Here is a 14,062-nt window from a genome sequence, read left to right as displayed (position 1 = left end):
ACTTCAAACAAATATGCATCCTATCACAATGTTTTGGTTTCGATTCTTTATATATATACTGGGATTTTGATGAAATTTGAATTTTTACTTTTTTTAGTACTTTTTTCAAGTAAGCAAGTTTATATCTAAACTAGAAAGGCAAAACATTCGGAGGCAGTTAAGTGGATTGGCTTTGAGAGGCTCTATAAAGTATGGTATTGACTTTGGTAGTCATCAGAGTGAACCTTTGCTTGTAAAGTATGTAGATTCAGACTATACTGAGATTTATATAAGAGAAGGTCTATAACTAGTATGTTTTTACTCAATGTGGTGGACCTATATGTTGGAGATCATCAATTCAGTCTATTGTAGCATTATCTACAACTAAAGTCGAGTACATGGCAGTGGCTGAAGTTGTTAAAGAAATCTTATGGATTTCAGGTTTCGTCAAGGAACTTGGTATTGAGCAAGGTGGAATTCAGTTGCTTTGTGATAGTCAGAGTGTCATTTATTTGGCTAAGAATAAAGTATACCATGATACAACTAAGCAATAAGCATATTGATGTGAGGTTTCACAAGATTAGAGAGTTTGTTGGTTCTAGAGAGATATTGTTGTAGACCGTTCATACTAGTAAGAATTTATCTAACATGTTGACGAAAATAGTGACTACTGACAAGTTCAATCATTGTTTGAACTTGTTGTATGTTTCTAGTTGTTAGATGAGCATGGCTACCCCAACCCACAATTGTGCTAGAGATGTCGGGTTTATTCTTAAGGGTATATTTGTGCAAAAGGTGGATAATTTGTTGTGTATATCTCATATGTTATTGGGAAATAACTTGGAAAATAACAAATATTGGAGTCGATCAAAACAACAACACGTACAACTCCCCGTAGTATAGTACATGGATAATTTTGTAAATGTATCATTAGAATTGTATACTATTGACCCTGTTACATGTAGTATATAAGCCCAACAAGTCAATATTGACTCTATTTGAAACTTGAACACATGACCTTCCATTTAGTAGAGGTCACTTCATGCCACTTGACCACAAGGTCTTTGGCATTGCTTATAAATATAATACTTATAACCTTAGATGTTTTATCATCACAATTTATAGAAGATATCCTTTGATGTTCTTCATTTCCATTTATTGTTTTTGATCTCGTTTTTCTTAATAATTAATTTTTAAATATATACATTTCAAACAATAATATTATTTAAAATATTACAAGAAATGATAGTGAATATCCATGAAATAAACCATGAGGAGAAGTAAATTAAAAGGAATGCAAACCAAATTAAAGAAGCTGAAAAGGATAGTTATCACGTAGTTCTTTACGAAGTCTATCGAAATAGGAAACCCGTGCAGAGAAACAGCTCAATCCCGGCCACTACTAGAAATCCAAATCAAATTCATCTTCCAACTTCATTTTCCCTCACTACATAAATTTATAAATGGATTTTCGTTTGAGCAATATGTACGGAGTGTTTTTTTTTTTTTTTTTAAACTTAACATCTAATATTAATTAGTGTTATATACATCACTAGAGAGAGTAATAATGATCAAATGAGACCACCTCTTTCTGTGAGTTCATGAGATTGAAACCCATGACTGCACACAATCTACTACATGAATGTACAAAAACTACATTGTGTGCAATTTGCCTAGCATGAATGAACACAATCTACCTTGGAGTAGTTTGTGTACATTCGTGTAATAAATTGTGTGCATTCATGAACAGTCTCACGAACTCACGGGAAGAGATAGTCTCACTTAAACATTAGCGTCTATATATATGTGTTGGAAATAATTCTCGGAAAAACATGGGCAAAATGGCAAAATTGGGGTAGTTGGAAGTACAAGTCAAGTTGCCTTTGTCCTTAAAACTTTATTACCTATACAAGTTAACAAGTCATAAAAGACCCTTGTATATATAGTGGGTGAAATCTTCTTCCCAAACCAATGTGGGACAAAAGGCTTACTTAAAGCTTTTTTCCACACAAATTCCATCTCAAATGGGTCTACTTTGATAATCAATTTCTCATTCACCCATTATTCATTTTGAGCGTATAATATATCGATCTCTTCGTCTAATTACGAAGAACCCGAATCCAGTTTGACCCGATCCAAATCGGATATGGACCCTACATATATTTATACCACAAAATGGCCACTTAAAATGTCATTTATGCCATTTTTTTTCCAACAATATATACACGCGCTAAAGATCAAGTGTGAAGAGACATTCAGGTAAAACATGCGGATAAATCTAAGTCGTTGATCTGTACAGAACAATAGTTCTAAAAAAAATTACACTTTTAATCTACAAATATGTGCACTTAATTGTTGATCTTGACTATTTTCAAACAAAAAAAAATTGTTGATCTTGATTAGATCAATGAATGAGATTTTCCCGTACAACGAGTGCGAATAGTAAAGTATGTATAAATACATCACACAGCGTTTGAAAATACGCGCAAAGCCTTGGTTGTCAACATGCGTAGTGCTTGCTTTACATAAATATATAAGCATTGAAAGTGAAGGCAAGTTTTTGATCCGAAAGATGCTCTGTTCCACATGATCACTAATTAAAGCTTAGAAAACGGCCTTCAAAGTTGATGCATCCATACCTTTCTCAAACTGTACAATCAAAAACAAACTCCGATCCACTCCACCCGCCCACCTCAAAATTTTTCTAAACTCCATCCATCTCTTACCTTAGCTTTCTGATTCCCCGCTACGGTGAAAGCTATGCATGCAAGGAATATAGTTTGAGGCACTCAACCAACATTTATCTATCTTTGGTACGTTCGTCCTCTTATATATTATCTTTATTTATGATTTTCTTCTTCTTCAATTCTTCTGTTCGATATGATCTGATTCCTTCTCTTGTTTGTTTCTGGTTAGTTGCATATATTTCATCCATTCTGTACGCGTTTTTTTCATCTCCTGCTACATTTCTTTAAAGATTATATTTGAAAATTGAAACTGTAAAGTATAAACTACGTACAAATAAAGAAAAATAATTAATAGTATATTATAAGGGTAAAATAGGAATTCGAATTATTAGATCGAGACAAAAAGTATATCAAACAAAAAATATCCCTCAAAATCTAAAAAACAATTAGCACTTTCAGTGGGCTTTAATAAGTAATAACCTACTAAAAAGTGCTAATTAAATTGGCAAGAAATTTAAAAATAAATAAAAGAAAAACTCCGAACAATGACTATTTTCATTTGGTAGCTATAAAATAAATCCAAGAAAATGGATTCCAGGTTGGTGTAAATTGTAAAAGAAATTACTGGGAATATGAATTCCATTATTTGATAGGGTTTAGAATTGTAAGAAATAACAAGTATAATGACAAATATAGCTTACACAATAATAATAATAATAATAATAATAATAGTAATAATAATAATAATAATAATAATAGTAATTAATAAAGTATGGTGAGTGCAAAATTATCATACTAATTTTTCATGAAATACAAAATACCTAGGGTGAGGTAGAAAAAAGCTTTCCTAATTCTTAAGGAAATATTTTTCATCCAATCAAGTAACATAAAATGTCATTTTCCTTCTAGAAAAATACTTGAAAAATGTTTTCTATCTAACCAAACACCGCTTATGGTGTCAACAGAAGAGGAAAACTTCTCCTTTGTCTTCAAATTTGAAGAAGAGAAGTCTAGATCTGGAGATAATAGCCAACCATAATCACAATAGAAAAAGAAGAATCATTTGTGATAATGCAATGCAGAATCAGAAGGAAAGCTTCTACTGAAATTTCATTCATTCATCAAGTAAAAAATTTATAACAGAAATGTGAAAGCTAGCATGGCTTTTTACAATTTCTCGATCGGCATCCACAAAAAATATATAATATATATTTGCAAGGTTACGTTGAATCCTTCCGTAGGACCTAAATGAACCCAGACATACAGACCAGAAGCAGCCCCCCATGAATTTGCTAAAAAAATCGCAGAATCAGATTTGGGTATACCTATATTTCCTTTCCTATGTACAATATTCAATCACACCACAAACGGATCATTTCCGACTGTGGTACAGATGTATTGAACCAGAAGAAACAAAAAAAAAAAAATGCAAAGCATGAAAAACGATTTCATTCAGAGCAGATTAAGGAGCAGACGACTCCCCGCGTTCATTCTCCTCTTGTTCCGTAGAGTTCCCATCTTGGGATCTTCTGTGCGCTGAATCAACGCTGCCTGCTGTGCCACAAAGTTGGCATGGATTTGAAGGTCCTCGAGAGCACCAATGATCTGGAACGCTTATAAAATGGGTGTCGATGAACTTTCTGAATCTCTTCTTGTACTCTATGGGGGAGATTACGGTGGGCAACTGATTCTTGGGGACGACAAGTGAGGTTTTGACCCAGGTCTCGAATTGCTTGTCCCATGTATACTGTCTGAGGTAATCGATGATGCCACAAACAAGTTCACGCCGCTCAGTATCCACTCCCACAAGTAGAGAATAATCCATTACATTGATCAGCTGACAGACCGCAAAATATATGTTAGAGAAAAGCTGAAACACATCACACAAGGTGAATATGCTATACAAGTTCTCATTCAATACAAAAAAAACTTAACTCAACTGCATAAATCTAGTCGGGGTCTATTACGTGGTGTCTATTCCTCTATTCAGTGCATTTCGTATCGATTGGGATAGCATTTCTTTCATCTAAATTTCAGACTACCTTTCCTCTCCACTCATTATCATTTTATTCTTCTCTTTCTCCATTTGATTCAAAGTAATAGGATTACATAGAATGCATCATAACCATCACCCGTGCCTTTAAATAATATAACTTCTAATATGATTACCATTTTATAGTTCTCTTTCTCTATATGCATTGAAGTAATAGGCTTACGTTGAATACATCATAACCATCACCTGTACTGTGTCTTTAAATAATATAGCTTCTAATATGATCCCTTCTTCTGTATCATATACGGACTATATAATAATTCTATAACTAATTATATATATCTTGAGCTATTTAAGGGGGACTATATAATAATTCTATAACTAATTATATATCTTGAGCTATTTTAAATGCAAACGAACTTACATTGAGGAAACCAGTGTCATTCCATACAGCACGTTGCAGATTTCGCTTTGATTCCCTACTGACGTACAGAGGAGAGACATTCATATCATTCACAAAGTTCTGGTCAAGAAGCACATCTCCCGCCCCATTGCCAGCGGAATTAAATCGAGCATGCAGAGCACCTTTAAGGTCATATTGGCGAGTGATATTTCGACCAAATGAAAGGTTTTCCATCACCATCAGCTCATGCTTTGTCTCTTTTCCATTCTTTGTATTCCTAATGGTAACCTGGAAAAGTATATTATCAATCAAACTAAGTCCTAGAGGAAAGGAGAGGAGAAAACACTATATGATAGCCTAGCCTAATAAGATACCTGATAAACACCAAGAATTTTTGCCAGGCAGGTCTGATTCCCCTTTTCATAGCACTGATCCATATAGTGGAAATAACCAAGACCAAACATCATAAATGAATCAAATTCGGTCCTCTTAATTCCCTTTATGATGAACCTGTCATCTAAAGTTTTAGCGAAGAAAGATTTACTTTTCCCACCTTTAGCATCCCAACCCCTACACCGACTTAATGAAGCAATATAATCATCCTCAGATGTACAACATCGGTCCCGCAACTGACGAAACTGGCTAGCAAAGGTACAAAGAACAGTGTATTTACGTTTTCCCTGGAGCTTTCCTGAACCCATCGAAACTTCTGAATGAAAAGCTGTTGTAGAAACGGAAGATTCCAATGAATCTAACCCATCAAAACTTGATGAGCGAGATTCATCAAAAAGACCACTAGAAGAATGACTACCTTCAGCAGAATCTAATGAGCTAGAGCTAGCTGACCAATGTGGAGAAGACAATGAGAATATTCGCATTAGGCCTTGAGAACTCTCATATATCTTGGTTTCCATTACTTTGTCTTTTCTATCATCATCCCCAAAATCCTTCAGAAAGGCCAATGCACAAGCAATTATGCTTGAGAGTTCATCCTCATAGTCAGACACAATGTAGTCATCACTGCCAAGAGGAATATGCAGTTTTCCAGCTTCCTCAGCAACAAGTGCAGAAGCAACAGTTTCTGTAGCATGGCTAGTGACAGATCCAAATTTTGGCAAGTTACCTTTTTTTAGATCTTTCATAAACTCGCGTCGAATTTCTGGAAACGGAGTCCAGATCCACCCCTTATCATCCTCACCTGTTGACAGCATCGAAATAAAGGATTTTTGCCTTTGAAAATGGTTGGAACCCACATCACAAGTAATCGGTATTAATTTATCTGTTAGCACTTGATTAGGACTATTGTATTCTACATGACTTGCATCACCAAAATGGGAATTAGTGTCCAGTGCAGATAAACTATTTCCAGTTGCATTCATTTCAATTGGGCTCTTACCACCTTCAAGAAAGACACAAGAAGATGATGAGTCATCTGGCAATATTGATCCTTCAACTTGTTTGTCAAGATGAATTTCTGTAATGGGAATAGCAGCCGCATTAATATCATGGTAAGGTGCATTTCCTGAAACATCTGTATGGCCTTCTATTGAAATTTCTGCCTCATCCATTTCATCACCATTAGAGCCATCAATTCTAATGTCAGCACACCTGTCTGCAACATCATTCCCTCTTTCCATGTCTGTTTCAATGTCATTGACTTCTCTTCCAGTTTTATCATACTGTGTCAGGCAAGTTTGCCCATGCTCCATGTTGTCAACTTTAAAATCCCTATGCCTCATCAGTTTGGTATCAGATGACAGCAATGCACGAAGCCTTCGATCCCAAACACATGATTCAAGCATAAGCTCCAGCCGTATTCTGTTCAAGCTTAGGAGTTTGTACACAATGTTATCCCCATTCCCATTATTGAGATTCTGAACACCAACCTGACATTATAGCCATAGGCAATCAATGAAAAGCATCCTTTAGTTTAACAAGTACTCCGTACAATGCAAGCACAGCAGAACTGCTTTGCAAATGACAGTTGTATCAAAGAACCATCTCAGAACATGTTCCCAATTTCACATTAGCCAAATCACTTGTGCATATGTTAACAGAACATGTTAATATAACATTATAACTTAATTAGCATGCCATGTAAAACACAAGCATGAACTAATATATTGCCAACTGGAAGCATAATTATAGTATTAAGAAGCATAAAATTTTATGGGGGGATTAATTCTAGCTATATCATGTGAAAGCATAAACCATATCCAGACAATTGAAGATTCTTCTATAACATTCATAATGCTCTACACCAAATTAATCATGCCAAAAATAAAGAAAAAGCAACATCTTTTGCATAAAGTAGCAAGGGAAGACATAACCTCAAATTGAGATCTCTCCTCCTTCAACATTGCTTCAATTTCAATGAATTCTTTAGGAGTTTCTTGAAGGTTGAATTCTTTTCCAGTGGAATGAGACCATATATCCTTCAAAGAATTTTCAATATCCATAAACATCTGAATCCCTTTTGAATGTACCTTCAGGAAAAAGAAATATATCTCAGTCAATATAATTATATTTACATTATATATTTACATTATATATATATATATAAGAGAATACAATTCCTTTTGAGTTCTGTCTTTGGCCAAATATTATAAAATGCTAATAGGTTTTAATTGTATTAGACTCATAAAGCAACATACTTTCTCAAAATCTTTCTTTAGATACTCTCCTTTAACGGGATTGCTAAACTCAAGCTTCAAAGGAGGTAGAGACACTGAATAAGTAGCAACAGGTGAGTATCTGAACATGGCAACCATTGGACCTAATCTGCATATTTAAACAGATGATATCAGATACCTTCTAACATGAGAAAGGCATAATAATACACAGCAATGCAAAACCCAGTAAAGAGCACTCTAAATCACATGGAATTTCTGATATTAATATATCCACAAATGGGGTTGGGGAGGAGAGAGAGAGAGAGAGAGAGAAGTAATAACAGTGAAGTGAAACGTGCCAAACCCAGAAATGGTATGCTCTTAGTCATTAGGAATAGAAAACAATAACAAAGCCCTGATAGAGATCAACATACAAAGTAGGAATTGCATAACAGGAAATGCAATTTTAAAATAGATGCAACCATTCATACCCGAAGAAGAATACAAAATCCCTGTGAAAAGAATGTCCACACCCAGATGGTGCACTGAAGAATGAGGAGTTTGAGAAGCTCAGCTCCAAAAATTTTCCAAATGATAGACCACGAGCAGCAGCAGACATCAGAATTCGCTTTGTGGATTTTGAATTTCCATTTTCAAATTTACATTTACCACAACGGCTCCACATCCAAAGCTTCCCTTCACTTTCACCTGGCAAACACCAGTCAGCAGGAAAATGTCGAACTTGGATTGTGAGTTGCTTATTATGGTGTGCATAGTAAGAAATATGAGCTTCAGATGGTTCACCACAAGTTTTGCACGGGAGCTTCTGCACCAAAAAGCAGTTTATATGAGCAATCACCCAGAAGAAATGTTAAATCAGGGTAAAAAAACTCATAGTATGTATGTAGTCTTTTTAGTGGTACATCCAAAAAACAGTAAACAGTAAAAGACTTCTTCACCAGCTACCAAAGGCAGTGAAAAGCTAAAACGTTTTATGTATAACAAAAAATTAAAGTTAAATGGAAGTAAGAGTTTTAACGAATATAGAAAGTTGAGTTCAAAACCTGATTTAGCAAATTATCCTGCAAAAAATTCCCAAGAGGGACATCAAAATTCTTGTAGAACCTGATATGAGAAAAATGGCTATGCTCACACATAATTCCTTTCGAAGCATTCCTGCTTGACATCAGAACCAAAATACTTTCAGAATCTAACACTGTGCTAATATCATCCCTGCCATTCCTTTGATCTTCATGTATCTCATTCTGTGGATCTAAAGGTTCCTCGTGGTTTGTTAAAGAAGTATTTATAATCTCTTTCTCAGGAGCCTTCTCTTCATCAGGGAAAATCTTTGGTTCTTTAACATCATTAACCACAGTTGTAGAGTTAGAAACTTGAACATCAGTTTGGGCCAGATCATCCACGTTCCTTCTGTCAAAACCAAGATATGAGGACATAGATTGACGAGAGGAAGACAAAATAGGGAAACTTTCGCCCATAACTTTTCTTAGAGAGGATGAAAGAGAAGAAAGGCCAGATAGGATGATTGGATTGTACGGCTCAAGTGACAATGCAGAGTCAACTTCTGACTTTAAATTGTGATTTCCTTCTGCATGGAGCCCATCAGAAATTGCAATATCAGTTGTTGAATGAATGTCAGGAGCAGTATCTTCATTATTAGAAAGGCTTTCTGCACCATCACCAACAGATGTTGAATCTTGTTTGTTAGCTGATACAGTCACCAAATGTGTTGGGGAAATAGTAGAAAACATTGCCCTCTGATCTAGAAGGAAGGATGTCTCAAGGATTAAATGATATGCCATGACAACTGCACATCGGACCACACATTTAATCCTCTTTAATTCATCATTGTTACTTCCCATCAATAAAATCTGTCCATGAAAATAACTGATTCAAAATCTAGAAGAATATTTGGAAGGAAAGGCAGAAGTAAATTCTATGCAACACTAAAAGAAGCAAGAGTATGATTAAAATCTTACAAGATGTTTGATAAAGCTTCTGTTAAATTAAAAATGTGTCAGCAAAAGTTAGATTTCAACTTTTAACAAACAGGGGATATAGATTATTCAGTAGTAGACACTCAGAATCCTATAGAGAAGGTTCTAGTACCACCAGATCAACATTTATGGTGATCAATGAAATCCAATTTTCAAAATAAGGATTAAACTATATTAATTAACATTAAAAATTAAGTCCTAACAAATCAGAATAATTTAAATAAAAATTTGAGGCAAATTTCTAATAAGTCCAGAATACAACAAGACTTAATGACTTATATAGAGATGGTTATAGATACATGCACATTTACATTAAAGGCACAATAGCAATTGTTACAATGAGCAGTGAAAATTTAACATTTCAAGATCAGGTTAAAATTATGACCAAAATCAATTGAAATTTAAATGGAAATAAGAAAATTTTAACATACATATTACGATTCTCTCAGAGATACACCACATGCTGCAAAAGTAGGTTATCTGCCAGTTTCTTAGGTTACCCCCTTACATATAAAATTAAGACCATGGCACAACCAAACCATGCAGGACAGAGGAAAGCAACTGTCACATATCACATTCAAATAAACAAAGTAACAATTCTATAGATGTGTATTTGCACCACCATACTTCATTATCATAGTTACCCTGTTATTTGCCGAGAAAAGGGCATCCAAAGAGTATTTTTTCTACTTATCAAATAATTATATGGAAAGGAACATTATTTAAAGCAGCATTCAAATAAAGTGTATATGCAATATGATCAAGGAGGAAACTGTGATATGTAGAGTATCATCATTTACTCCACTTGCCCAGATTCACCTTTGACTGATGATAACTTGTCCTTTTTCTTTTTGGCTTCTTGTTACTCCCTTAGTTATTTATGTTCTCTTTTTTTGTCCTAATGTTATAGTTCACCTATTGAAGTGGATATAGATGTCTAAATATATAAGTATATTAAATTGAAAGTTTATTTTTCAGTAACATCTATCACATGATACTCTTTAAAATGAAACTCTCCAGTAAATTTATTAACAAGAAAGTCAAGTAACATGGACGACAAATCACCCAATGATTCAAATGACTCAAATGACAAGAAAAACGGGTTCAAAGATTTTGTGAAATGGGCAAGGTGAAATTCACTCACCGTACATCCAAGACGAGTGGGACAACCTTCAATAAACATCAATGTTTTGTTGGGCTTTCTTCCACCTTCACGAGAAATAGCATGTTCTTCTATGAACTTCTCAAAATGAAATGAATCACACTGCCTTAATTTTTGGGCAGCCAATGTATCACAGGATAAGATAGGTGAACCAGTGCATCTAGCAACTCTCTCAAGGCGATGAAGTTTCATATCAAAGACTAACGTGATTCCTTTCTGGAGGATGGATTCCTGTACATCACGAGACACAGCTTTCTCCACTAATACCACATTGGGATGGTACTTTTCTAGAATTTCAACAAATGATTTGAGCCCCTCTTTCTCCTGTTATTGGATAACAATAACAGATTGTCAGATACTCAGAATTACAGAATACGGAGTAACATTTTGGTATGCTACTCTTAATTAATTTACAGTTGCATAACTGGATAAAGAAATATTACCTGCTGCTGCATTGATTGTAAAGAAGACAACTCATTTGAAGAGAGACCAAGTGCACCCTGAATCAAAAGCAATCTGGGACTCTTGTACCTTGTAGGCATGTGTTTGTGAGCAGCATGTTTCTTGAAGACTAGACCTTTGACGAATTGGCTACAAAAGCAATGCTAAATGACTTCAGTCCAAAGAATGCCGTAATTAAACCATTTGGAATGAAAGAGTTCCATACAAATACATTCCAACAAAATAGTTCTCTCCTCACCATCAAAGCTCATGAAAAAATGAAGAGAGTAAAAAAACATACGGAGTAAAATATTAATACCTTTGATTGCGTGAGCCAGTTGCAACACATTTTATTTTTACATATCCGTCAGGATCCATTGCCTTTCCCTCAGCTGCATCCACCTTCACAAACGAAGCAGCATTCCATGATAGAGCAGTGACTATATCAACCCAACTGTCACTATCTTCCCCTTTGGGGTTGACACCCACAGACCTGAGAAGTTGAGCAACAAGCGCCTTAAACTTCCCACACATAACCTCTTCCATTGCCTTCTGTTTTTCCTCTTTGAACTTGAAACTCCCAGAGTACTCTTCTCCAAAGCTAACTAAATTCAGACCATTACCACCTTCAATATCGTCATCATCCTCATAATTAGCCACACTCCCCTCCAAGTCCAAATCTCTGTCTTCAGGATCTGGTGGTAGCCAAAAGTGGCTATCCACTTCAACATTAAAAGGTATTCCAGTTTCTTCATCAATGTCTCTTTCCACTCTACTATTTTCCACTATTGCACTTCTATTATTTCCACTAGAATCTAGATTACTTCCTGTCCACAAATTTTCATTATCAGACAACACCCTCAATGTCACTTCAAATTAGAAAGTCAGAATGATAAATACCATTTGATGGAGGTTGTAAGCTAAATCCATAAAGACTCCCTCTTGTATTAGAATTGAAACTCTCTTGACTGCTGTCTGTGCTGCTTTCATCAAGATAACCCCTGATAAGAACACAATTAAACCAAGACCTATGAATATGGTAAGGGCATCTACTTTAAGGTTCCACCAACTACTTTCTTAAGAAAAGGCAGAACTTCTAACCTGTAGTCAGAGTTTACATCAACTGAAAATTCACCTGAAAAGTTTAATAACAGCATTAATATGGAGAGCAAAAAAACATATGAGACAAATTCTGGGGCACAAATGAGCTAAGGAAATCATACTGCAACTTGAGACGGATCTTTCACTACTTTGCATTGAAATAGTTGGACTGATCGATGCCACCGCATGAGAAGTTAAATTCTTATCTTTCATTTCACCACAAAATTGGCATGACTGGACAGAATCCATGCCATTTAATCTTTTACAGTTATCATTCTCCTGCTTATCCATGCTGCTACAAGACTTTGTGGATTTGGAACCACAATAATGGCACATATTACATCTGAGCCCAGGAATCTATTTCAACCTGCATGTCAAACCCTGAAAAGTTCATTTAAAAACTAATTTGCAAGAGCAAAACAAGAGTATCCCAAAAAAAGAGCAAATTACTACAAACACCAATGAATCCTAGACAGCATTAGATCTCACGAAGACCTTTGCAAGGAACTCCGCTCTCTCTAAAAATTATTCGAAAAGAAAAGAGGCAACCGTTAAAGAACTCCAAGACATTGTATAGTATACAGAAAAATATATTATATAATATACAAGGCCACTTAGTAAAACTTAGTGAAAAACAATCAAACTATTCAGAAGTGCAGTAAACACAGCGATAAAAACAAGAATTAACCGGCAAAAAGCATTTAATTACAATTAACTCTATTAACTCAAAATCAAGTAAATCTTCAAAACCAGCAATCCAAGACTGAACGAGTCAAATGAAAAATAAACACGCAAAAGAAAAATGCAATTTCTCAAGTCAAAACTGCACATAATAATTTTACCAATCCCAAATACAGGGCAACACCGCAATCTCCCCAAATCCCAAATACAAGTCATTCATCAAAGTATAGTAAAATTGAAACTGTTACCGAAAACCAAACAAGCATTTCGAGATCACAACTAGCCGATGAAACCTTTTTCCATTTACGGCCACCAAAACAATCGCCTAAAAATCCTTTCATAAATGACTTACCGTAAAAGCAACCCAGTTCACACGCAAAAACGATCCCCCAAGATCAATCCGCACCATAACAAAACCCGGAAAATGGCCACTGCACAGACGCAAAGCTCTCCCCCCACAAAATCAGGAAACAAAAATCCTCAGAACAATAAGAGAGAATGGAGCGGTAGAGAGAGAAAGAGAAACAGAGATGGGGAAATTAGAGAGAGAATTAAGAATTGTGTCTAGAGAGTGGGTCCCATGCGGTTACTGCTTGAAAATTGTTAAGAGTGACAGGTTTATATAGGAGCAGAGAAATCCAGTATTTGAAGATGATGACACTCAAACACACATTTGGATCTGCGAACACAGTTAACATTACCTGTACGCAGTAATTTTTTCGATTTTTGAACGAAAAAGTCTCAAAAACATTTGAATAATATACGGATAAAATCTAACCTTTTTAGCTTTTATACGTACATGAGACTATACATGCGTACACCGTATTTCTCTGTTGTTTTTCACCTCCACATTCGAGATTTGACTTTTATGACGGGCGGAGAAAAATAAAAATCAAGACTTTTATTTCAATTTCTTTATTAACGTGTAAGAAAATTAGCATTTTCTAATATATTCTTTTATTTTTAAACTTAAAATTGATCAAAT

The 14,062-nt window shown here is 35.1% G+C and overlaps 1 protein-coding gene across 2 annotated transcripts; it reads right to left on the bottom strand.

Moving 5' to 3' along the window:
* Positions 1-3,750: 3,750 nt before the first annotated feature.
* LOC116001542 (putative 1-phosphatidylinositol-3-phosphate 5-kinase FAB1D) lies at positions 3,751-13,765 on the bottom strand. Of its 2 annotated transcripts, none has more exons than XM_031241421.1 (14): positions 13,430-13,765; positions 12,519-12,777; positions 12,397-12,430; positions 12,196-12,296; positions 11,615-12,122; positions 11,298-11,445; positions 10,837-11,178; positions 8,739-9,566; positions 8,166-8,500; positions 7,717-7,843; positions 7,393-7,548; positions 5,437-6,948; positions 5,084-5,350; positions 3,751-4,503 (listed from the first exon to the last, which is right to left on the bottom strand). In XM_031241421.1, exons 2-14 carry the CDS (start codon positions 12,730-12,732, stop codon positions 4,129-4,131), a joined length of 4,947 nt encoding a protein of 1,648 aa, XP_031097281.1. In that variant the 5' UTR covers positions 12,733-12,777; positions 13,430-13,765; the 3' UTR covers positions 3,751-4,128. The 2 variants fall into 2 exon arrangements, with proteins under 2 accessions (XP_031097281.1, XP_031097282.1); XM_031241422.1 differs by having other exon boundaries at positions 12,519-12,763.
* Between the last annotated feature and the right edge of the window lie 297 nt (positions 13,766-14,062).

This window comes from Ipomoea triloba, chromosome 13 (assembly GCF_003576645.1).
Source record: "Ipomoea triloba cultivar NCNSP0323 chromosome 13, ASM357664v1".
NCBI lineage: Eukaryota > Viridiplantae > Streptophyta > Magnoliopsida > Solanales > Convolvulaceae > Ipomoea > Ipomoea triloba.
The sequence above is the reverse complement of the archived record's forward strand: the minus strand, read 5'-3'. Positions and strand labels throughout refer to the sequence as shown.